Raw genomic sequence first — 26,235 nt, 5'->3', positions numbered from 1 at the left:
ATTGCTTTTGAATCTTCAATGCCTAGCACAACCCTGTGTATATGTAGTTGATGAGTATGTAATGAATGTTTGTAGCTCAAGTCTTAGATCAGCTACCATTTCCTCTGGACAGCCTCCCTTAATCCTTCCAGCTAATCTTCTTTCCATCTCCAAAGCCCTTTGTATTTCTTTGTGGTGTACAGCACTACATTTACAGATCTGACCAGAATACTCACAATCATCAAGATTGGTTTGATGAAAATGATAGGGAAATTCGGAAGCTACTAAATGAAAAATGAGAACTCCACAAGATTGACCAGCAGGAAAATTTATCTATCTCTTAAGAAGGCAATGTTCAATTCCATCAAAAGTAAAGTGCAAATGAAACTTGGAGAGATGCAGGATTCTTGGCTCAGTAAGAAGGCAAATGGAATTCATTTTGACTGACAGTAACAAACTAAATTGTTTCTATGATGTCCTGAAAGTTATTTATGGACCAAAGACCTATGGTGAATCTCAACTACTCAGTATTGATGTAGTTACACTGATCAGTGATAAGCACATAATCCTGGAGAGATGATGGACTGAACACTACCATATTGTTCTCAACAGACCATCATTAACCAATGCTGAAGCCACTGACCCTTTACTTTAGGCTGAAGTCTGTCCTCTCTAACCGGATTTCCAACTGAAGAAGTGGTTTTGATTGCCATTAGGCTCCTCTTGTATGGCAAAGCATCTGGTGCTGATTCCATTCATTCTGGGAGAGCTTTATAAGGCAGGAGAACCACGGCTTATAGAAAAGTTGACTGCAGTCTTCTCCGTTATAATGCAAGGAAAGATTATCTCCTAGGAGATCAAAAGTTGCCTCCATTGTCCATCTCTATAAAGGAAAAAGAAATGGGTTGTCTTCTGACAGTCACTGGGGAGGAAGAGATCTTCCTCTTAGTCATTGCTGACAAGATTCTTGACAGAGTTCTCCTTAATTGAGTCATCTTTTACCTGGTTGATGGGAGCCAGGTGTTTCTTCAGAAAGGGCAAAGGTAAGGTTGATATGGTGTTTGCTGCCCTATTCCAGGAGAAGAACAGAGATCTGTACAAAACATTCATCGATCTGACCAAGGCCTTGGATACTGCCTGTCATGAGGACTTGTGGAAGGTCATGGCAAAATTTGGTTGCCTGGAGAAGTTTATCCGTATTGTTCATCAGTTTCCTAATGGCATGCTTTAAGGAGCCCTGAATAAATGGACAATGCTCTCATGCATTCCCAATCACCAGTGGAGTGAAGCAGGGCTATGTGCTTGCTCCCATGATTTTTAGCATATTTTCATACATTTTAGCACATTGTTGAACACTTTCAGTGATGACAAAAACAGCATCAAGGTCAGCTACCCCACTGATGGCAAACTATTTAACTAGAAAAGGCTACAAGCCAAAACTAAAGTGGAGGGAGTTGGTGCATGACTTTTTATTGACATATGATTGTGCACTCAGTACAACCTCTGAGGCTTGAGATATAATAGAGTAAATCAATTCTCTTGTGCTAATTTGGGCCTAACAATTAACACAAGAAAATAGCTTCTCTGCCAGCCAGCACAGTACCATCCATACATGGGACCATTGGTTACAGCAAAAAGAGAAATTTTGAATGTTGTAGATAAGTTTATACTTCCTTGGCAGTATGTTTTCCAGGGATGACCACATAGATGATGAGATTGACTCAAGCATTGCCAGAGCTGGCTCATTGTTTGGGAGGCTCCTAAGGAAAGCATGAGAGAGAAGAGGCTGCCTTCCAAACTGAAGGTCTATAGAGCTGTTGTATAGACTTCATTGTTGGATACCTGGAAAACCTGTATTCAGTATACAAGTGTCATGCCAGTAATCGTTTCCATTCGAATTATCTTAGAAAGATTCTGAAGTTCACTTGGCAAGATAAGTTACTGGACCCTGAGGTCCTTTCTCAAGTGGAATTGCAAAGTATTCAGACTCTACTTCAGAGGGGGCAATTCCATTGGGTTGGCCAGATTCAAATATCAAATGTATGTTTGCCTAAAAGATTATTTTACAGAGAACTCGGGGCAAGTGCTCACTCCAACGTCAGAAGAAGTGATTCAAGGAGATTCTCAAGGTCTCTCTGAAGAACTTTAATATTGATTGGGAGACAAGGGAGACACTGGCACAGGACTGCTCTGTCTGGTATGCCTGCATCAAAGAAGGTGCTATGACTCTGTGAGCAAAGCAGAATTGCAGTAGCTCCGAAGAAATAGGAGATGCACAAATTGAGAGACATCTCCATCCCAAATGTTCCTAAAGACTTCTTTAGTATTCTGAATTTATATTGGCCTGATCAACCCTAGTTGGACCCACTGTACATTGTCCTCAACGTGGTGAAGCCATTTTGGTATGAAAGATGGCTGCATGTCATATTCCCCTAGTAGAATATAAAGTCCTTAAAGGTGTGTTCATCTTTTGTTTTTATTTCTCTGTGCTTAGCAAATGCCACCATACACAATCTTAGGCATTTAAAAAGGGCAATTAATTTGAGAATTGTACTATAACAGTTCTGTAATAAAAAATTATATCCAGCAAAATATGGAATTTTTATTCTTTGTAGGATATGAGATGATTTTCTTTGTGAGAAAAGCTTAATTATAGATAAGTGTAGCCCACTTTATTTAAGCAGCATAGTGTGGTGAGTAGAGCACTAAGTTTGGAATCAGAAAGATCTGAGTTTGAATTTTGTTTATATACTTATTAGTTTTGTGACTCTAGGCAGGACACAACATTCTTGAGCCTAAGTGTCATGGGAAATGAGAGGATAATCCTTGATAATAACTTCTATAGTTCTTTCTATCTCCATATCTGTGATTCATTATATGGTATGGTTAAAATTTATTTCACTTGATGAAGCCGTCCACCGACTCCACAAAGATTCCTAGTGGGTTGGACACTCAGAAAGGGGAACCAAGGACTGAATGAAAATGGGTTACGGGTTAAGGATTAATGGAAAGAGAAAATAAGGCGAGAATAAAGACACACAGACACAGAAAGTTTTGGCATAAGGTAGACAGATAGCGAGTAAGCTCTGGTTGTCAAGAGCTTCTTGGTTAGGAGCTCTAATGATTAAGAGCTTCTGCTTCAACTGTCATATAGCTGCTTTTATTAGGGTTACAATCATGGGGGGTGGGGAGATGAGTGAGCCAAGTGGTCTGATGTGAGGTAAACATCATGAGATACAGACTGCTGGACCCTAAAGCAATAGATAGGGGAAACATCTATTTCCAGAATCCATATGGCCTAAGGTCTTGATACTAATTACTTGTTTTTTGGTAAAATGAGGAGCCTGAGATAACTGACCAGTCTTCCAGAGTGTAGCCTTAGGGAAGGGCTAGGAATTTGGCAAGGTTGAGGTTTAATTCAGCTCAAGGTTACAGAAATCACTCATAAGCAATATAAGAGTTAAGTTTTTGAATACTTCTTAAAATAATATTACAATTAATGTATACCTAGGTTGCTACACTTAAGAAATCACTTAGCATAATTTCAGACTAAGTAACTTTAGAATAAAGTCAAATTCTCTCTGAGGCATAGAAATTCCCAAGAAGAAAATTGAGACTATCCTAAGTGTGAAATGTCAGTTTTTTATCTTTCCATTCTAATTTTATATAAATCTCTGTGCTCTTACCTGTCTTTTCTTCCATTACTCAGGAAAGAGATGGCTGTTTTCCTTGCCAAGGATAGTCTTTCCATCTGGGCTCATAATTCCATCCCTAGCTCTCTCCTCTTATACCTAATCCCATTAATCCTCCCTTCTCAAATACTTCTTCATGCTCTCTCTACTGGCTTCTTCCCTTCATCATTTAAACATATTTGAATCTTCCCTGTTCTAAAAAAAGCAAAAACAAAATCCCACATCCTGATGGGACCAAACAATTAACCTCAGAGCTTCTTCCTCTAAAACAGTGAATTTCACAGTGCCTGGCACACAACCAGTGCAAAATAAATGCTTATTCCCTCCTTTTCCCCTTGTATCTATCTCAAGGTTATTGTTCCATTCAGATGAAACAGTTTGTAAAATGCTTTGCCAAATATGCTACAGAATTGCCAGTTGTTATTTCCACTGTAATGTTCCACCAGTAGCTTGGCAAAGAATAAACTTAACATGTTACTCTCCCCAAACTTGTTCCTCCCCCAACTCTTCTCTTTCTGACAGTACTAAAGTCTTCCAGATTACTTGTGCTTGAAACTTTGTGGTCATTTTGAAACTTTGTGCTCTCTACTTCCAGATGCAGTCAATTGCCATATCTCAGGCCCTCCTTTCCACTCCCACCATAAAACATTAGTTCAGGCACTTCTCTGTTACAGTGGTCTTTTTACCGGAATTTCTTTGCTTTTTCCTATTTCCAATCTGTCCTTCACATTGTTGTGTATGTAATCATCCTAATCTATTATACTACTATCTTAGAGTTGTAAAGAAAATGCTTTGTGAACCTTTAAGTTCTAAATATTCTATTAAATTATTAAATATTCATAAATGCTTCATAAATAAATATCATTACTCTAAAACCTTTAGTGAATCCCTGTTGTCTTTTGAATAAATAGAAACCTCTTATTCTAATATTCAAGATCTTAAATAATTTGGCCTGAGTATGTCTTTCTAGCCATCTCCACTTGTCCACTAGCCATCTTGATATGCTTTTTTTAAACAAATTGGATTACTAGCTCTCTGGCCTCCCTGGTTCTCATTTTGCCTTCTCCTGTGTTTTGCCTTTGTTCTTACTGTTTCCTGTCTTTGGAATGGACTCTCCATTTTCCCTGTCTTTGCCGTTAGGATCCATCCTTTCCTTCTAAGGCCTAGCTGGTACTGCTATCTCCATGTCTTCCCTAATCAACATAGCTGAAAGTGAGCTCTCACCTCAGATTTCTTATTAACTCACATATACAAGGATATTTCTTATTCCCACCATTAGAATTGCAAGTTCTATAAAGAGAGGTCTGCTTCTTATCTCTTCAGTTTAGCCCCAGTGCTTATAAAATGGTTTGTATGTAAGAAATAGTAAACTTTTAGGAATTTAATATGATTTTGAAGGATATTATAGTACTTTATAGATATTATTAGGTTAGAATTCCTTAAATTAAATATAAAATAAAATAAAATCTAAAATAAAATGACTATCTTGACCAGAAAGCTAAGAGGGTAAAAGCAGTTTGAGGATCCTTTGCAGATTAATATTGAGGTAAATGACCATATAGCCAATTTTCTGATACTGTACTATATCTTTACTTTTAGTATTTTTATTTTGTGCCTGATTTTTAGTATATTACTGAATTGTCATTAATGTTTTGCTGTAAGTTTCAATTGCCATTCGTTCATAAGAAATTAGCAGTCTTCACAGTGTTCCTTTTAAAAATGTGATTTTAAAATTTGGTGCCACCTCAATTATAAAGGCAGCTAGGGTAGCTAGGTTGGTACAGTGATTAGAGTGCCCTGCTTAGAGTCAGAAAGACTCATCCTCCTACTTCAAATCTGGCCTCCAGCTACTTACTAGCTTTGTGACCCTGGGCAAGTCATTTAGCCTTCTTTGGCTTCATTTCCTCACCTGTAAAATGAGCTAGAGTAGGAAATGCCAGACCACTCCAGTAACTTTCCAAGAAAACCCCAATGGAGTCACAAAGGATTGGACACAACTGAACAACATAACAAATTGTAATTTTATTGTATTTTGGCCATAATATTTCCACTGTTACAAATTGTGACTTACAGTTTGAGGAAATTTAGAAAATGGATTTCAAGTTTTTACAGCCAACTTTTCTATGTATCTTTTTAATTAAGTAGAATAAGAGATAATTACTGACTGCTGTACACAGGAAGGAAATGCAGTTTGTAGATTCCTAAATCAAATTTCTTATAATTCAATTCCAAAGACTGAACATTTTAATCTTTCTGTTTTATTAAAGTGCTATCTCAGCATGATTCTCAGATGTGAAATCCAGATTCAGACATTCATTTTAACATATTGCTTTTCAGCAAGGAGGAACTGGAAAAATGACAATTTGAGATGAAAAGATGGAATGTCATGAATTTGCTGATTATTTTTCCTGTGTAACATAAATATGGTATACTTAAATATGTAGAATCAGAAAATCACCAAGAGGACCAGAGCTTTTGAAAAACATGGAATTTCTTTCCAAGCTATTATTGCTGTGTTAGAATTAGGGATAAGACCAGTGATTTTGTTTCCTCTACCAATTCAGGTCCACATCTTCTCTATAATTTATAATCAGAATATTGCTATAAAGTTAATTGACTTGCCTGGGGTCACACCTATATATGTCAGAGGTAGAACTTTTTATACCAAGGTTTTCCTTCCTCTAAGGCTAGCTACTTTCCATGACTTCAGGTCACCTCTCTTCTCTGTATTAAGAGAGTTAATTGTAGGAATGCTACCATTCTGGATGAATATGACAAAAACTTTTGGTAGAAATTCTGGGATGCAAAAAGTATTCTTTAGAGATCTCTTAAATACTAAAATTTTCAGGGGAGAGAATCTAAATACTCATTTTGTAAGATCACTATTGGGTGGTAGTTTCTTAAGTTAAACTGCTGGAGAAAACAGAGTTTCAAAAAAATCTCATTGGGAAAATAAAAAGCTCTGCTGCTTTGAAAGAATTTTAGGAGTGAAGCTCTTTCTGTGATCCAAATAGTGTAAAGAAATGCAAACATAGATGGTTCTTTCTGTTTTAAAAGTTCTTTTTCTTTAAAATCCTAGGGCTTCAAAAACAAACCAAAAAAGACAGGTCACATAAAGCCCGACTTGATTGACGTCGACTTAATCCGAGGTAGGTTCAAAAATCAATCTTATTTTTAACCTACACTTTTATGAAGAAAAAAACTCTTGTCATTGTGTTGTCCTTATAGAATACATTAATAAGCTTTTTTTTTTAATTACAAGATCCCTTTTCCTCTTCTGTTACTTACAGAACCATGTCACAGTCCTCACAGTCGTTCATTATTTTCCAGTTTCCTAGATGTTTTTATTTTTCATAATCCTACCTTGCTGTAATTATGTGTTTTGGAGGGTCCTGCTGAATCCACTCTGGGGAAAAAAGGTTTTTGAAATGTTTTGAAAGAATGTGTGCCAGATCTCTTTGAAACTGTTGGGCCCAGATGGTTGAGGAGAAAGATGGGACAAAGAAGATTAGAAATAGAGAGTTCATAAAACTTTTCGTTTGGACCAACTTTATGTGTTTCTGATTTGGTCTCTAACCTATTAGTAATTGATATTGTGGCTCCTAGAAACTGTAGCATGTGTAGCAGTCATACCCTTGTAGACCATCTCAGTAGATGGCCAGGTTGAGGGTAACCGATAGATCTCAGATCCATCAGTGCAGAAAGGGGGTGTCTACTCCAGGTGTTCGAAGGGGTGAGTGACAACAATTTGTTCCAATGGCTATGAAGGTGGTGGAAGCAGGCCCTGTGGGGTGCTTAGAGCTTGGTTAGACATTGGAGAAGCCAAGCATCCACTACATCCCGGGCCATAGCCAGTCATCTTTACTTTTGTCTTGCCCCTGGATTTCTGTGACTATGGGAAAGTGAGGCTGACGACTTTGTGCAACATGCCTCATTTAAATTCAGTTTCTTTGTGAGTCAAAAGACATTACCACATAGACATAAGCAACAGAGCTATGTCTCGACTCTTTAGTCCACCTCAAGCTACCTACATTTGCTACTGTTTCACCTTGTCTCCGGTCTGTCCTACTTAATAGCTTTAACTCAAGTTGTCTAAAGTCAGACCTACCATATTTGCCCCCTAAACCTTAAATATCTCCATTTCTGTTCATAGTGCTACCACTTTCCTACTCAACCAATAAACTTAGTCACCTTTGATTTTTTTTCCTTCTCCCTTGTCATTCATTTCCAATCACAATTTCTAAGTCTTATCAATTCAGTCTCTGCAGTATATTTTATGTTCACTCTTTCCTTTTTCGTTTCACATCTATTGCCTTAGTTTAGATTCAAATTACTTCTTACCTATGTTAAAATAGCCTCCTTACAAGTTTTTCTGTTTCCAATCTCTTTTCACCTCTTCTAATCTACACTAGGGATTTTTAACTGGGGGTGGGAGGGGCAGGGGGAGAGGCAAGGGACTTAAAAAATTTTTTGAGAACTAGTATAATTTGTTTTCTTTATGATCTTATGCATTTTATTTTATACATTTAAAAACTTTATTCTGAGAAGTCCATAGGTTTCTCCAGACTACTAAAGGGATACATAACCCAAAAAAGGTTGAGCACCTCTGACCCACACTATCACTAGATGAATATTTCTGATGCATAACTTTAATGTTTCCTTTATTTTCAAAAATAAAAATTTGGGAGCAGCTAAGTGGCTTAGTGAATAGAAAACCAAGCCTAGAATTGGGAGGACCTGAGTTCAAATCAGACCTGTGATATTTCCTACCCATGTAACCTTGGTGAAGTCACTTAAATCCAGTTGCCTATCCCTTATAGCTCTTTTGCATTAGAATCAATAATTAGTATCAATTTTGATAAAGGTTTTTTAAGAAGTAAAAATTAAAAAAAAACTCTCCAAGTTTGCCTACTCTTACCAAACCATTGCCTGTAAAATAAAATTGATTCTCTTTACCCTGACATTCAAGGCTATCTACTATCTGGATTTAATTTACCTCTCAGGCCTTAACTCCTACTACTCAACATCTGTATAGTCTGTATTCCAAGCTAGATTAGGCAAATTGTCATTCCTCAGAGGCATCTGTACTTTCCCTTCTCTGTATTGGGCTCCTACCTTCCTTTGTCTAAAGTATTATCACTCATATCCACCTATTGAAATCTTATGCCTCCTTTAGTGCTCACTTCAAATGGCCCCACTCATGTAAAGCCCCTTCCCTATTCAATACCAAGTTAAAACATGAAAAATTAGGTTTATTGCATTGTTCAACAGTGCCACCTCAAGCCCCTCTTCCCCTCCCTGCCACCTCCCCCCCACATCCTTTCCCAACAGGAAACTAGTAGTGATGGTCTTAATGGAAAGAGCACTAGATTTGTATTTGGGGTAAACTCAGGTTCAAATTTTAATCTTTTTTTTTAATAGCTTTGACTTAGTAACTTTCCCAAGACAGAAGGGCAAAAAAGGTTAGGCAGATGGGTTAAATGACTTGCTCAAGGTCATACAGCTAGGAAGTATGAGACCAGATTTGAACCAAGTTCTTCTGACTCCACACCTGGCACTCTATCCATTCTGCCACCTAGCTGCTCCTGTGCAGTCATTTAGCCTTTGAGGCCGTTTCACCAAGGATAAAAGGAAAATAATAGTACCTATTTCAGTGGCCTTGTGGGCAATATAAGGGCCTCATAAACCCTAAAGCTATATAGAACTATGTTTATTATGATGATGCCATTATTCTCTTTCCTTATTTAGTTTAAAACCCTTAACTTCTTTGTTAGAATCAATACTTTGTATTGATTCCAAGGCAGGAGAGCAGTAAGGGTTAGGCAATGAGGGTTAAGTGACTTGCCCAGAGTCACACAGCTAGGAAATGCCTGAGGCCAGGTTTGAGTCCAGATTCTCCAGAGTTCAGTTCTGGCTCTGTATCCACTAAGCCACATATCTGCTCCCATCATTCCTTATTCTTTGAATGTTGTAGATACTTTTCTATTGTAGGATTTAAATTAATATCCAACACTTCAAGAATTATATTTTATGAAGTTTGTTAATAATCACTTGAAGTAGATGGAATAAAAAGGAAATAGAAGTAAAAAAACCTAATTATCTAACAAAAGTAAGACCATGTGAGCAAAACTCTCCTGACTTTCTCACCTCATGCCACCTCCACCAAACCCAATCACAGGAAGAGAGCAAGAGGTGGGATTACACAAAATTTGAATTCTCCCTACATCAGCATGTAACAATGGAAGGAAAGTGGGGTGCTGGGAATTGTAGTTTTAAGGTTCAGATTCTGATTACACAATTCCCCCTGTGATTCCCATGAGAAACAAGCATGTAGAAATCTTCCAGATTTACATGCCTAGTTTCCCCATTGAATCAGCACACATAACTAACTTATATATCTAAAGATGTTTAGCTGGAGGTGCATACAATATTGCACTTTCTAAGGGGAAATTACAATAATTTGAGGATAAGGGGGAAATAAAAGAGAAAGAGAACAAAACTAAGGATTGCTAAGTGCATTGACAAAAAGCCAATTAGGGGGCAGTGCCCTTTGGCATAAGAGTTTACATTCAAAATAAATGTGTTCAACCCCTCACAGTTCAATTTCACGACATCCCAAAGTTCATTCTGTATCTTTTGGTGCAGTGTGTGGTTTCTACAGGCATCTCCATGGCGCCTTCTCCAAACAGTCCACTTAGGGGAGGTAGCAAGTTTCTTATCCTAAAATTATTCTCAAACCAGAAAAAATTTACAAATCTAGAATTTATGACAGTTATACAATCCCCCCTCCCCCCCAAGGAGGGTGTTGACAAACACACAGATCACCCAGGGATACATGGCTGAATTATGAGGTATGTGATTAATTATTAAAAGGAAGTCAAAAACATTAAAAAAAAAACAAGTTGAAGAAAAGAGAAAAAAAATCAAAATTAAATAGTATATAAAAATTCTGAGTAAGCAAGAATAAGTCCATGGCAAGTCCTAGAATCAGGGCTCAATAAAGTGATTTACGTCCCACAAGCTTGTAGGACCATTGCAGCAATGTGCACTTACCCAATCAGCAGCTAGGACTACAGAAAATTACCACAGTATGAAAGACAGAAAAGGGATTAGATTTTTGCAATAAATGGGAAATATCATTCCTGGTCTGATTTTACCTTCACTCTCAGGAATAGGAGAGCCAGAATTATAGGCAAACTGAGGTACTTTGTCTGAACCTGGCACAGGGAAATCCTGCGTCTGATGTTGTCAAACATCTGCTTCCTCAAACCCCCAAACAAGTCCTCTGTCTTGGCAAAGATTCTCATCAATCCCACTGGGATTGGTTGGTCTCCTTGACCTTGTGCTTCTTGGCACTGTATAATGGATTCAGACACAATCATTAATCAAAGTCCCATGATGTTTAACAATCAATGGCAGGTTTCCATAGTCTAAAGCTTCTGGGTATGTATTAATATTAGGGCTAATGGATATTATAAACTTTATATTCGTGCAAAATCAAAAAACCATTAATACTGGTAATATGTACTTCAAGTTCAAGAAATGAGAGAAAAAAGAAAACTCAAATATCCTATTGCAATACAAGGAAAAACAATAATAAAATTTAAAAACAAATCAAAAATATATAGTTCACAATCAGTGAATTTATCTCCAGTCCAGGTAGGACAGTACAAATAAAGATAGTAGGACTGTGCAAATAAAAACAGTGTTAAAGAACATATAGCTAATAGCCAAAACACAATAAAGTGACATAGTGTAACAGAATATATTAGATCAATATGTAAATTTAACAAAAAAATTAAATCTTAACACAAACAATGAGCAAATACAATATATGTGACAGGATACAGTCACTTGGTGTCAGTAGAAGGTACTCTTTATAGGAGACAATGAATCAGCAGTGCTGGGGGCAGCAGCAGGCACTCAGCTATTAACAATGTAAGGGAAACGGCAACAGCAAGTGGGAGTGGGGGGGGGCACTAGCTAAGGGGTGCTTAGACCCTGATACTTTAGACACATGGGGGTTTGGGAAAGGCCTTAAAGAGGGAGCAAACTTCTAAGAGTAACATATGGCTAAACTTTCTCTATTTAGCCCAATAATACCTTATAATAACAACAACAACAACAAAAACTGAGCTCAAATGATTAACTTTCTCAACACTCTGGGATTTGGGGCTCCAAGATGGTAACTTCCCCCAGGCGAAAGAAGTCTGGAGGGTTAGAGGCTAATTGTTGCTAAAAATAAAACCACACCTGGCTTACCAGGTTGCAGCAAACAATGGCTAACCAGCTGCTTTCAGTTTAAGAGGAGAAAATGGGATTTAGATCTCACCCTTTTGCTTCCAAACAACTCTTGGGTGGGCAGTCAGCAGTGGGAGGCAGCTATGGGCTTGTAAGGGACACCCAGGCAATTAACGAGGGAGGCAGGCAGCAGCAGCAGCAGCAATAGTAGCTGGAGTTCCCCACATTGAGGGGGGAGGAAGGGGGTATGAGAAGGCTGTGGCAGGAGAGAAGCCAGGTTTTTCAAAGTAATCTACTCACTTTGTCAGGGTCCTGAATTCTAGACTTCTGGTCACCATAAATAATTTAAATTAATATCCAGCACTCCAAGAATTATATTTTATGAAGTTTATTAATTATCACTTGAAGTAGAAGAAATAAAAAGGAAATAGAAGTAAAAAAACTAATTATCTAACAAAATTAAGACCACATGGGCAAAACTCTCCTGGCTCTTACCTCATGCCAACTCTACCAAACTGATCACAGGAAGAGAGCAAGAGGTGGGGTTACACAAAATTTAAATCTTCCGTACTTCAACCCATATCATGAGAAGGAAAGTGGGGTGCTGGGAATTGTAGTTTTAGGGTTCAGATTCCAATTACACACGATGCATCTTGTCTCTAGAAACACATTATCATAAACATCCTGAGCATAAAGTTCTTAATTATCCTCGTTTTTTCCTAAGTACCCACCACAGTGCCCACATTAATTTGAGTGTATAATAAATTGTGAAATGTATCTAATGACAAGATGTGTGTCACTTTGTTCCAAGGCTCAACATTTGCCAAAGCCAAACCTGAAATACCATGGACATCACTAACTCGGAAGGGAATTGTTCGGGTCATTTGTTTTCCATTGTTCAGCAAATGGTGGATTCAGGTCACCTCTTTTCGAATCTTTATTTGGCTGCTGCTGCTTTACCTCATGCAAGGTAAGTAGAAGTGTTGCGAGGAGTAGGCGCCCATTCTGGCTGCTTCACATTTTGCCATTCCACTCCTTTGATATTGTCTACAAAAGACCTGCATTTCCCTGACTGTGACCAGGATGTGCTCATTTCTGCTTTCTCCTCTCTGCCCTGGCTCAGGGACATGCTCTTTTCTCAAGTCAGTGAGCACCAAATACCTGCCTTGGGGACAGCTGGCAAACAGACCCAGAAGTGAGCCGGCCCTTGTCCTCAGCAGACTTGGCTTCTGTGAGTGAAGCAGCACATACGCACACACATACAAAATAGATGCCAGATGAGTGCCTCAGATTCACCTTTTAAATCTCACCTTTACCTCGGGCCACTCCTTTGCCACCTTCTCTTCCCCACCTCGTCCTGCTTCCTGTCTCCACCTAGAGGCTTTCTCTCTCACATTTCTCTCTCTTGCTCCCAGAACTTATGTTCTACCTGCTCACATACTCACTTGCATAGAGCAGAGTCCTGTGCTAAGCCATAAGGTTCTTGAGGATAAGAGTTCTCTAGTTTCTGATCGCTGTACCCCAGCCCCTGTGATGGTGCCTCAGAGTACAGGGCGAGTTGTCGGAATGACAGAAACAAAGCTGCGGACAGTCACTTATGTACCGTCGGGATGGCACTTTACGATGATCCACTTTACCATGTACTCTCCAGGAACATACACTGAAATTGAGAATATTCTCAAAGTATCCTCCTTGCCTTTAGCAGAGTGCCCAGCACATAGTAGCCATTTAATGTTTATTGGTTGATTACTAGAATTATAAAAGTCATGACACGTGATAGAAACAAGTGCTAGAAACTATCAAAATGTTTTCTATCTATGGCTGTGTTCAAGATAGAGCATCTAAAAATGTATGTTACTTTGGTTTCTATCCTTATAAATAATAGGATCCTCAGGGAAGAAGAGGTCTTATAGTCTAAATCTACTCAAACTGAATTTAGACTATTTTACTTGAGCTGCCTTGGTCTTATCCTATAGGCCTAATGGTCTGACTACTACTATCTGTGTAGCTTTGCAGACATTTTCATAGTGTCAGTCTTTCTTTTTAACTAGCAACCTCACTGTCAGTTTTTAACAAGACTTCATAAATCTGGTGAAACCCTTACCTTCTGACTTAAAATCAATACTAAATATTTACTGCAAGGCAAGAAGGTCAGTAAGGGCTAGGCAAAGGGGGTTAAGTGACTTTTCCAAGGTCACATAGTTAAGAAGTGTCTACAGTCAGATTCAAACCCAGGATCTCCTATCTTCAGGCCTGGCTCTCAATCCACTGAGCCACCTAGCTGTCCCAGAGGCTCTCCCTTATACATGATGCTTTTCATCTTGATGGTATCTTCTAGTGAGGATTCCATAAGATTTTTCAAACATGAGTTGTGTTTTATGATTTGGTGGGATTTCTAGTAGTAGACTCTTGTGATATGATTAAGGTATGTTAGAAAAGGTCATAGGATCATTGATTTAGAACTAAATGATTATTGAATCCTACCCCTTCATTTTACACATGAAGAAATTGAGGCCCATAAAGATGAAATGACTCACTCAGGATCACACAATTAGTAAGTGTCTGTGGCAAATTTTGAACTCAGGTTTTCTCAACTCTGGGTCCAGCACTAGATACTTCACACTGTAATGCCTCTCAGTAAAAAGGGTAAGGCATGTGAGTAGCTTGAATTTTGTACTTTTTTATAAATAAATGTGCCTCTCAACTTTCCAAAACTCTTAAATCCCAACTAGTTCAATTAATTCTAACGATTTACATATAGATATTATAATTTTCATGGCTTATCCTCTTCAAAAGAAAATTGTGCATAAAGCCAAAAACTACAATCCATAGTAATTATGCCTAGACCTTGTTAATATAGATCTCCACAGAATTTTGATGTCATTTTGTAGGTAAATAAGTTTCTTTATGAAGTTAGTTATGCCTATGTACTTTGACGCTTTAGTAAAATGATGAATGTTGTAAAAGTAAGATGAGGAATTGGGATCAATTAAAGGTACTCTTTAACATAGCTTTTCACATTCTGAAAATTCTCCTTTTCAGTTCTGTCATTTGTGTTGTATTTCATAATGCCTATTGTGAATATAAGTGAAGTGATTGGTCCAGTGTGCCTTATGCTATTGATGGGAACTGTCCACTGTCAAATAGTCTCCACCCAGATGGCTAAACCTTCAGGAACAAATGGAAACCGGAGGAGGAGGTAAAATGAGAAATGACAACTTATAAATATAGTTTTTTCTGGAAAGAGATATCTTATATACAAGTTTTAAAAGTCATTGCTGAAAGTCTGTGCATCTTTGCGTATGTGTACCCTTCTAACTTTGTTTTCTATAATTTTTATAATGAATAGTTATAAAAGTTATCCTTGTTTGCCAATTTGCATATGAACTTTGATTGGTTAGGATTCTTTCACTCTAAGTGATTCTTTTAAAAATTAAATGTAGGGGGCAGCTAAGTGGCTCAGTAGATTGAGAGCCAGGCCTAGGGATGAGAATTCCTGGGTTCAAATCTGGCCTTAGACACTTCCTAGCTGTCTGACCCTGGGAAAATCATTTAATCCTAGTTGCCTAGCCCTTACTGCTCTTCTGCCTTGGAACCAATACTCTATCAATTCTCAGACAGAAGGTAAGAGTTTAAAAAAAAAGAAAAGAAAAGAAAAGAAAGAGTTGCTCTGGCCAAAAACATTTAGTATTCACTGATAAACATGGTAATGGTCTCAGAGCTTAGGTTGATCCTTGGTGATACATATCATTGGTCATCCCTGAATTTGTGAGTTTTAATGCAAATTCAACTTTACTAATCCTTTTATAATGGTGTGTGCCCACAATCTTTTTCTCAATTCCAACTTTTCAATCTAAAGTGGGTGAAGGGGGCAGCTGGGTGGCTCAGTGGATTGGGAGCTAGGCCTAGAGACAGGAGGTCCTAGGTTCAATCTGGCCTCAGACACTTACCAGCTTTGTGACTCTGGGCAAGTCACCTAACCCCCATTGTCTAGTAGCCCTTACCACTCTTCTGCCTTGGAACCAATACATAGTATTGATTCCAAGATGGAAGGTAAGGGTTTTTATTTAAAAAAAAAAAGTGGTTGAAAATTCAATATAGGAAAAAGTTTATCATGTTATTGTAGCATTTACTATGCTTTAAATCTACCACTTTCCCTTCTTTCCCTTAAAATGTAGTTTATAAGACTACTTAAGCTTTAACAGAAGTTAATTTAACTCGATTATGTCTTAACAAATTCAAGTGATAGTTTTATAGATTGGATGATATATCTCTAGTTTTAGCAAAAGGCATGTTCCTTAGGTAGCTAAATGTTTATCTCATTTTTCCTTTTAATGCACGTAATTCTATTCCATACATATAATTTTATAATAAGTTGTTTGTGGTTGTAATGAGTATCAATGTATTCCTATCTTTGAATGCTATTTGTCAGTGTTATTTTTATGTCAATAAAAGGAGAATGCCATTTCATCACAGCCAAACAACTCGATAAGCTTTCTATGAAAATGAAATGTGCTTGTCGTTAGTATTTGCTGCACATTCCATCCATCTGGATAGGATGCCAGCAAAAAGACATCTATGCCCATCACTATGTCTGTATATTAGCTCCAGGCTGTTATTGCTGGGACAGATTCCTTTTGCCTAAGCCGTCACTGGGTCTAGGTTGTTTTTTTTGGTCATCTTCTCTACTTGAAGCTAACTGCTTTTGATGCTGGGGCTATCTATGGAAGTGCTTGAAGACTCTTTTACGTATGTGAAGATGACTTTGGTCTGCAGTTGCTACAAAAGATATTTCTTCATAGTAATATTGCCTTTTTTCGTGATTAAGTAAATGATATCTTAGGCCACCCACCTCCATGGGACTTTGGATTTGGAACTTTATATACTGCCAATAGTTTCCTCAACACATTGTCTAAATTTCATGTGTTGTTGGTATGTCATCTTCCTCCACTATGTAGGTTTGACTACATGATGTCAAGAAGATGGTGGTTTGTTGCAAAAGTATGCAGATTTAACTATGTATAGTTCTGTTTCTTAGCATAATCTTGAGTATTTGGATGTTCAATATGGCAGAACAGAGAAGGGTTTGAATAATCTGAAGTTGTTAAAATGTTCTTTTGTAGAAAATTACGCAAAACTGTAAATGGTGATGGGAGCAGAGAATGTGGAAGTTATAACTGCTCTGATAAAGTCAGAGGAGTAGAATCTTCGGAATCTGCATCCCTAAATGGTGGTTTTTGGGGGACTCTCTTTTGCAACAGGTGGGAAGTCTTACATTGGAATTTTGTTTGATTTCATATTTACATTCATACTTACATGTAATAGCTACACCATCAGAGCTAGTTTTTAAATTATAGTTTACTTTTATATGCTGTTTTACATTTATAGAGCACTTTATTTACATTCACATTTGATCCTTACAATAACTAAGGTATAATCCTCATTTTATAGATGATACTGAGACTCTCTAAGAAGTGAAGCAACTTTCTCATCTTGTTAGGGCTCAAAGCCAGGTCTTCTGACCCCAAGTCTAATGCTCTCAGTAGACATTGTGCTATAATTTTAAGTATTCTCTAAAGGTCTCTTTGCCCTTTAAGTGTTTTTTCCTCTGCCTGTCTTGGTACCTAAATTCATTCCTTTGAGTTTTAAAGGCTTTTAATTTTTAGAAATCTCCTATCTAATCCAAATACCCTTGGGAGTGTCACTGCCTTAATTTATTTCAGATAACACTTTTGGAGGAGATAAATAGGAACTAGATGTTTTCCACTGTGACAGTTAGTGGAGACAGGAATGGGACATAGGGGCAATTTTGCTTTGGGTCTGTGATTTCAAAATTTCTTACTGTCTTGATGACTTAATAATAAAAATACAGTTGTTTCTCTTATTTTCTCTATACTTATAAGGTATATTCATTTTTATCAGTTGATGGGAAACTGTGACTATTCTTTCTACCCTCTGCTGTTCCATTACCCTCCTCTCAAAGTTCTGTTCTAGATTCATTTTTTTCCTCTCTGCCTACACATTCTCTCTTGGTAAACTCATCTTCTCCCCATAGCTTCAGCATTTCCATGCAGATGATTCAACAATTCATATCTACATTTTATCATCTTTTTATAACTCCTATCTGCTGGATAATTCTACCTAAATGGTTTTCCAAGCCCTTAAACTCAGCATATCTTAACATAGAAATCTTCTCTTTCCCTTAACTTCTCTAGTTCTGTTAATGTCTCTATCATCTCTTAGTCACCTGGACTCTCACACATCTGGCCCTTCTTTTCCACTCTACCTTAATTTAGATCTTTGTCTGTCATCTCCTAAACTACTGTCATAGCCTCCTAACCAATCATTTCTATTCTATCTTTCTCTAGTCTATCTTCTTTAATTTCCCACTAATCTTCTTAATGTACTATTGTGATAGCTTCCTTTATTTAAAACTCTTTGATTGCTAGATGCCTGTAGAGTAATCATCTGACCCTGGCATTCAGGCCCTCAACACACTGGTGCCAGCCTGCCCATTCAGCTTTAGTTTGCATTATTTCCCTTCATAGATTGTTTCAGCCAACTTGGATTACTCTCAGTATTCCATTCTTAAGATCATAGGATCACAGATGTAGAGCTGAATGAGACCTTAAAGATCATCTAGTTTAACCCCTTTATTTTTCTCATGAGGCCCATAGAGCCTTGACTTGCTCAAGGTCACATAGGTAGAAAGTGGCAGAACCAGGATTCGAACCCATGTCCTATTTCCTTGCTTTTCTCTTGTAATTTGGTGCATTCATCTCTGCCTCTATTCAGGGCATTTTCCATGTTTGGAACAGATTCTCCCCCTCATTTCCAGCTGGTGAAATTTCTCTCAGATAGCCCTTTGCTCTGTAACATTTTTCTCCTTTTTGCTCCCCTTGCCACATTCTACCTTCCCTCCTTCCAGCTAAAAGTGATCTTTCTTTGCTCACATTTCTCCTAGAACTTTGCTAGCCTTTTTGTCGATGTTATTATCATACTCTGCTTTGTTCATTTTTATTTGCAAATGTGTTATATTCTCTGTCCCCCTCCCTCCCCTCATTAGAGGATTAGACTTCTCAAAAACAGGGACTGTGTTATTTTTCATTTTTGTATTTTTTTTGCCTCTGTAACATTTTTCATTTTTGTATCTTTAGTGCCTTGCACATAGTCATACTTAATAAATATGTATTGAACTGAAATTGTTGAATCTTTCAGTACTTGAGTGCTTGCCACTGTGCTTGATACTATTGGGAAATGGCTACAAGGAAAGATTTCATGGTCCCTTTTATTGAGGATTTTCATTATAGTTGGGTCAGGGGAATTAATGCCCATTACACAATCAGAGAAGGAAAATCTAAGGCAGAATATTGTGTGGTACTGAATAAAGGCCATAGGAATTGACAGAGGAGAAATTGATGTGGACTATAGTACAAGAGAAGACTTCATAGAGGAGGTAAGAGCTGAGTTGAGCTTTGAAGAATATATAATATTTAGATAGGCATTGGGGCAGAGGGGAAAAGAAGGCATTCTAGGAAGCAGAGATTAGTATGGCATATGAAGTTGATTGGAAATTTCAAACCTTCCTCTCTTGATTTGGCTGAATGTTGCCTTCCTATCCTTAGCAAGTTAGGAGCTACATTGAGTCACTTTAAAAAAAAAGTCTGTATAATTGAAAACATGACTTGATATACAGCCTAATAAAGAATAGTGACTTTAGAAGATAACTACCTTTTAGAAACCATGTAGTTTATGGTTCTTTCTTTCCTGTTTTCTTCAGTCGGACAAAAAGAGTAAAATTATTAACTGACAAAGGAATTGAAACTGACAATAATCCGACTATTTTGAGTCTCAACCCAAAGAAAAAACATCCCCGATCAGAGATGAGGATGTGGCAAGCAAGAGAGAAAGCAAAACTTTCAGATGGAGAAAAGAGTCAGGTAAGATTTAAATATGAAAATGCATGCTTGAAGTCTTCCCTTTCCTGTTCATTGTGTTTCCAAGCCAGCGCTGTGTTAGAAATGCACAATAAATAAGATTATTAATAGTTTTGTACTTCATCTTTTTATCAAGTAAGCTAAACCTAATAGCCAGAAGAAATGTAAAAGAAAAATGTCTAATGTAGATTGTAGGAGGTTTATGATCTCTCAGGATGAAAGGGTGTTCTTGAGTACATTGATCTAACCAAAATAAATAGGTAGAGGAAATTTCTGTATTTTTGACGGAAAATTATTTATGGGGACAGCTAGGTGGCTCATTGAATAGAAAGTCAGACCTAGAGATGGGAGTTCTGTAAAAGTGAAATTTGGGAAAATGTATCAAACTACATTTCCCGTGATCCAACGTGGTCCAACTGGTTTCCGTTTCCGGGTTTTTGGGTATGGGGAGGCCTACCTCTTGATGCAGGGAAGAGTTTATAATCTCCTGGGTTAGGAGGGAGCTCTCTCTTGGCCAGCAGACTCGAGACAGGAAACAGGAGACAGTAATGGCGAAGGCGGCAGTTTTGAATGCTTACAAGCGCGTGGTCTAATTATCTATCAGCATGGCTTTAATTAAAATACTAATAATTATTATTATAGCAGCCTTTATTATTTTTAATATTTATAGTTCCTGGGTTCAAATATGGTCTCACTTCCTAGCTAAGTGACTCTGGGTAAGTCACTTAACCACTATTGTCTAGCCCTTATTGCTCTTCTGCCTTAGAACCAATAATTAGTATTGATTCTAAGATGATAGGTAAGAGTTATAAAAAAATTATACATGAGCTGATGAATCATGCCCCAAGAATGAATATTTTGAGTCACCTAGAAAGAAGATATTCTAAGAATGTGGATAGTGCTACCTAGGTAGGTAGTCTTGCCCTATGGCTCAAACTAGCTAGGTAGTTAATTTATAGTCTTAAAGGAAATAATTTTGCATTTCTTAAGACATTAGTAGTAATTGAATCAGCTCTGGTATATTTGTTTCTTCAGTGTACTTGTTAACTAAGGTAGTTCTCTACTTGTATAAAAGAGTAGTTCTAAGAAATATCTCATTTTTGTGTTTGTTGTATTTTATTTTCACCTTGGTGTACAGCTTAGAGAAGAGTAGCATGTGCTCTCTTCATTGAGGGTATTCTTGTTCCCTTTTCAGGAAGGTTATAGACGTTTAGGAAACGGAATTTCAGATGAACTGTCAAGTGAAGATGACTGTGAAGAACAGACACAGATGATCCTGTTACGGAGAAGTGTGGAAGGGGCCTCAAGTGACAATGGCTATGAAATCAAGAATGAAAAATCATCGATTTCTTCAAAACATGCAACCTCTCAAGTAATTTTAGTTATCACTCCTTACATGGCTAATTTGAGATTGTTTTTGCTTTCACAAGAAAACAGGGGTAGAAAGGGGGTTGGGAGAGAATTTGGAGCTAGAAATAAAATTGAATTTTAAATATAGAAACAAAAATTAACTCCTTATAATTTGAATATTATATTTTTATTATATATTATATTTTTTAACCTGCCTTTCCACTATTTTTACTTTTTTTTTTTTTATGGTCAGGTAAAGAAAAATTCCACTTCAAGATGGTGTCGAATGGTCCGAGATTCAGATAGCCTGGCTGAATCAGAGCTTGAGTCAGTTGCTTTTAGTCAGGTAAAGAATTGATAACACATAAAAAAGAAGGATTAAATGTAGTTTACATTCCATCCATACTTTTTAGCTGCCCCAAAGCAGTCATACCAAGGGTTTGATAATTTAAATTGAGTAACACTTTTTAGATATCTAATCACCATTTAAACACTTAAGGGTGATCTTTAGTGTGCTTTTAATAACTTTGTGATACTGTGACCTAGAAAAGTATTTTAGATGATGATGATGAAAATGAATAAAAGGTGGTCCTGAAAGTAGGAACAAATTACTGTCTGATAATAGGCTCAAGTTTATTATCTGCTAGGATTATTTTACTCATAAAAGAAATTATTTCAGGTAAGTACATGCGTATTTTTTCCAAAAGATCTAAAATTATAGCATTCAATGTCATTTTATCACCTGTAGATTTGTCATAGCATTGCGACTTGTTGATGGTCAGTAGCATGTGACATTTGTGTTGAGGATAGCATGATAGGATGCTGGAGAGAGGACTGCTGGTGGGTCATATCATAGGCAGCTGGAGTTGTAGAAGGACTTTCATGTGAGCACAGACATTGGTTTTTAAGAGTCTGCCTTTTAACCAATGCAACCAAAATTAGAAGGGAAGCAACAAATTGGGGAAAAAATTTTATAACAAAAACTTCTGACAAAGGTCTCATGTCTCATATTTATAAGGAGCTAAGTCAATTACAAAAAAATCAAGCCATTTCTTAATTGATAAATGGTCAAGGGACATGAATAGGCAGTTTTCAGATAAAGAAATCAAAACTATCAATAAGTACATGAAAAAGTATTCTAAATCTCTCATAATTAGAGAAATGCAAATCAAAACGCACTGAGGTACTACCTTACACAGAGCAGATTGGCCAATATAATTGTAAAGGAAAATAATAAATGTTGGAGGAGATGTGGCAAAATCGGGACACTAATGTATTGCTGGTGGAGCTGTGAATTGATCCAGCCATTCTTGAAGGCATTTGGAATTATACCCAAAGGGCTTTAAAAGATTGCCTGCCCTTTTATCCAGTCATACCAACAAAGAGATAATAGGGAAAAATACGTGTACAAAAATATTCATAGCCCTTCTCTTTGTGGTGGTAAAAAATTGGAAAATGAGGGGGTGTCCCTCAATTGGGAAATGGCTGAACAATTGATACATGATGGTAATGGAATACTATTGTGCTGTAAGGATTGATGATCTGGAGGCTTTCTGTATAACCTGGGAGAACCTCTAAACTGATGCAGAGTAAAATGAGCAGAACCAGAAGAACATTGTACACAGAAAGTAAAACATTGTGGAAAAATCCAGTGTAATGGACTTTGCTACTAGTAGGGTACTACAGACATCACAAGAAAACTAAAATTCATCACTGCTTTTTAGAAGCTTAAATTGTACTGGGAAATATGTATATACTCAATATGCATACCCCCCCAACATGCACATCTAAATACCTTAGAATTTCAGGAAGGAGGAAGCACTGACCACTAATTAATAACTAAGGGAGGATTAAGGGTATCAGGAAAGGCTTCCTGCAGGTGAGGAGGAAGGGCATTACCACCTGTGCAAAGGTCATAAAAGCCAGGGAAGAAATGCCAGATTGGTCATTTTGGCTAGAACAGAGGTGAATTGGTACCAGATTTTGAAGGACTTTAAGGAGTTTGAGGCAGGAAGACCAATTAGAAGGCTATTCCATTAGTCCAGGAATGAGGTAAGAGAGAGTAGGGAAACATTGAAGATTCTTAGGGAGATGGAACATAGTACTTTTAAGGGCCTGTGCTTTAAGAAGGATATTTTGTCAGATGTGTGGAAGGTGGATTGGAGACTAGGGGAAACTTGGAAGGAGAGAATCTAATTAGTTTATTGTAATGATCCACGTGAGAGGTAAGGAAGACCTAAATGAGTGTGCCATTCTTCTGACTGGAGAGATTTGAGAGATATTTTGAAGACAGTATTGACAAGACTTATTGACTGACTAGATATGGGGATTGAAGGAGACAAAAGAGTCAGATGGTGCCTGGAAAGATAGTTAGAGGGATGGTTCAAAGAGGGATAAGTTGGGAGGAAGATGAGCTTTGTTTTGGATATTTTGGGTTTGAAATAGGAATGAGACATCCAGGTGGAGATTCCTGCCAGCAGTTGGTGATAATTCTGGAGTTTAGGGCAGAAAAGAGGGATTTTTAGGTACATTTGGGATCCCCTGAAGAGAGATAATTGAATCTATGGAAACTCATGACCAGGACATAGGGTAGGAAAGAGAAGAGAGCCCAGGCCCTTTTTGCCTTAGGAAAAATATCCATGCTTAAAGGGTGGGACCTAGAAAAAGAAACTGAAAAAGAATCTCTGAGATAGGTAGAAGGAGGCCTGGAGAGAAATGTATCATGAAAACCAAGAAAGAAGAGAATTTATATAATAAAGGAAGGGGGGGGGGGGAACACAGTGTCACAAGAATGTGGCCAGTAGAGGATATCTTTAAAAATCTGTTGCCTTCTGTGCTGGGGCCCTTAAAGGAATCATATGCCCTTGGAACTTCTTTTATTGCTGCTGCTCCCTGACTTAGCTAGATGCTCTGGAGGTGCATTTTAGAGCTACGTCATACCCTGGTAGTCCCTGAATCTGGTTTTCTAGATCCTGGCAACCTGCTGCTGTTTATAGAGGGGAGAAGTTTGGGTTAAGGTTGGGCAAGAGTTCAGAGAACCTCCTGTCTGCTATGTGGTTGAAATACTAAATGTGAAAATGTATTGCTGGCATGTGAGACCTCAGAGTAGAGTAAATAGGGGAAAATTTGGCCACATTTTTAAAAACCTGATGAACTCTGTCATAGATATCATTCCAATTAGGCCTTAAATGTATAATTGTATTTCACTGAATCATTGTCTCATGTTTCTGCTGTTTGCCTTTCTTCTTTGATGTAAAGGAGTCTCGATCTGGTATCAGTGGTGGCTCTAGAAGCTGTAGTCGGCGGGACTCGGAAAGCACCCGCCATGATTCAGAAACAGAGGACATGTTGTGGGATGACCTTTTGCATGGGCCTGAGTGCCGCTCATCAGCCACGAGTGACAGCGAAGAGGGGAACGTGAAGGCCCTGCCCCCAGGTGCCAAACGGGATCCAAAAGAGGATGTTTTCCAACAGGTATGTGGGGAAATCTTTATCCTTCTTTCAGGAAGGGAGCAGGCAGATCAGACACATTTTCTCTTTGTTTTTCTTTTGATGTTCTCTAGTATGACTGTTGGTTTATTACTTTTTCAACTTCAAGTCGTTTGAAAGTTTATTCTGTTTTAGATATTTATATGCATTGCCATATTTATGAATTCACAGAGAAAACTAAGGTGCTTTAATGTGAAAATTGATGACTTTAGGGGGTCATTTGGTCCAAGATGCCACAGATTTGTTAATTTTGGAGAGATTCCACTTTTCAAGGGAAGAAAAACAAAAGAGAACATAATCTCAGGCTCAGACCCAAATTAGGTTCACCAAAAGTCATCAGAAGGTTTCTAAAGGATCCCCAAGAAAAGCTCAACAAGGGAACTGGGCACAAATTATCATTTTTTAGAAGCTATGTCAGTGATTTTTCCTCCTGCCTATCCATTTCTTTTTTTTTTTTTTTTTTTTAAACCCTTGTACTTTGGTGTATTGTCTCATAGGTGGATGATTGGTAAGGGTGGGCAATGGGGGTCAAGTGACTTGCCCAGGGTCACACAGCTGGGAAGTGGCTGAGGCCGGGTTTGAACCTAGGACCTCCTGTCTCTAGGCCTGACTCTCACTCCACTGAGCTACCCAGCTGCCCCTATCCATTTCTTTTACAATGGTATCATACGACAGATATTTATTAAATGACTGCTATGTCAGAATCTCGTGGAAGGTTCCAGGAAAAAGAGATGATGACATTTATATAGCCTCTTCAAGTTGGGCGGGGGGAGTGTAGAGGGGAATAAAACATCATTGGAGGTAATTGTACTATCACGTTAATATGCCCTGGAAAGTTATAAAACAAATAGCTCTATGGGGACGTTTTTACTACCTGAAGAGGTCAGAGAAGTCTTCCTGGAGAATGTGACCTTTAAGGGATGAACAGGCATTGAACACATTAAGAAGGGCAAGGAGGGCATTCCTGATACAGGCCACAGTTGGAACAGAGTCTTGAGAACACAGTGTATATCTGAGAGATGGAAAATGGTCATTTAACTGGGGATGAACAATGTGAGAAAAGCCTAGAAAGAGAGGGACAGCCAGGTCAGGTTGTAGAGTCTTAATTGTCAAATAGAGAAGTCCAAACTTGGGAGAATATCTTGGAAGTCAGATGATGACTGTCCACAGGATGGGGACCACAGGGCTGCAGGAGCCTTAAAAGAATAAAGGTAACTGAGGGATAATGGTAGAGAAATGGTCTATAAACAGTTGTTTATACAGACTATGCATTATAAGGAGCCATAAAGTGAGGGGGTGGAAATAGTGATTAAAGTGAGAGATAGAAATGGTTTCAAAAGCTAAAGGATGACTTTGAAAGTAACATGTTGAATTTATTATGTACTTTTTTTAAAAAAAGCAAGCTCTGGTTAATAGGACTTGGTGGTTTAACATAGAATCTTCTTTTTTTGTTCTAATTTGGATATGGGAGAGTGAGAGAGAGAGAGAGAGAGAGAGAGAGAGAGAGAGAGAGAGAGAGAGAGAGAGAGAGAGAGAGAGAGAGAGAG

At 37.8% G+C, this 26,235-nt stretch overlaps 1 protein-coding gene across 4 annotated transcripts in view; it reads left to right on the top strand.

Moving 5' to 3' along the window:
- PHTF1 (putative homeodomain transcription factor 1) overlaps window positions 1-26,235 on the top strand; it is a 50,105-nt gene that overhangs the window by 2,557 nt on the left and 21,313 nt on the right. Inside the window, exons 3-11 of one of the 4 annotated variants that reach the window (XM_044672368.1) lie at window positions 6,751-6,820; window positions 12,724-12,882; window positions 14,955-15,111; window positions 17,036-17,173; window positions 19,693-19,852; window positions 20,431-20,433; window positions 21,045-21,221; window positions 21,453-21,545; window positions 24,458-24,673. In XM_044672368.1, coding sequence (XP_044528303.1) covers window positions 6,751-6,820; window positions 12,724-12,882; window positions 14,955-15,111; window positions 17,036-17,173; window positions 19,693-19,852; window positions 20,431-20,433; window positions 21,045-21,221; window positions 21,453-21,545; window positions 24,458-24,673 — 1,173 coding nt within the window. The remainder of the gene's footprint in view (window positions 1-6,750; window positions 6,821-12,723; window positions 12,883-14,954; window positions 15,112-17,035; window positions 17,174-19,692; window positions 19,853-20,430; window positions 20,434-21,044; window positions 21,222-21,452; window positions 21,546-24,457; window positions 24,674-26,235) is intronic. The other 3 variants (XM_044672370.1, XM_044672369.1, XM_044672367.1) reach the window with 3 other exon arrangements.

Source organism: Gracilinanus agilis, chromosome 4, assembly GCF_016433145.1.
Source record: "Gracilinanus agilis isolate LMUSP501 chromosome 4, AgileGrace, whole genome shotgun sequence".
NCBI lineage: Eukaryota > Metazoa > Chordata > Mammalia > Didelphimorphia > Didelphidae > Gracilinanus > Gracilinanus agilis.
The sequence above is the reverse complement of the archived record's forward strand: the minus strand, read 5'-3'. Positions and strand labels throughout refer to the sequence as shown.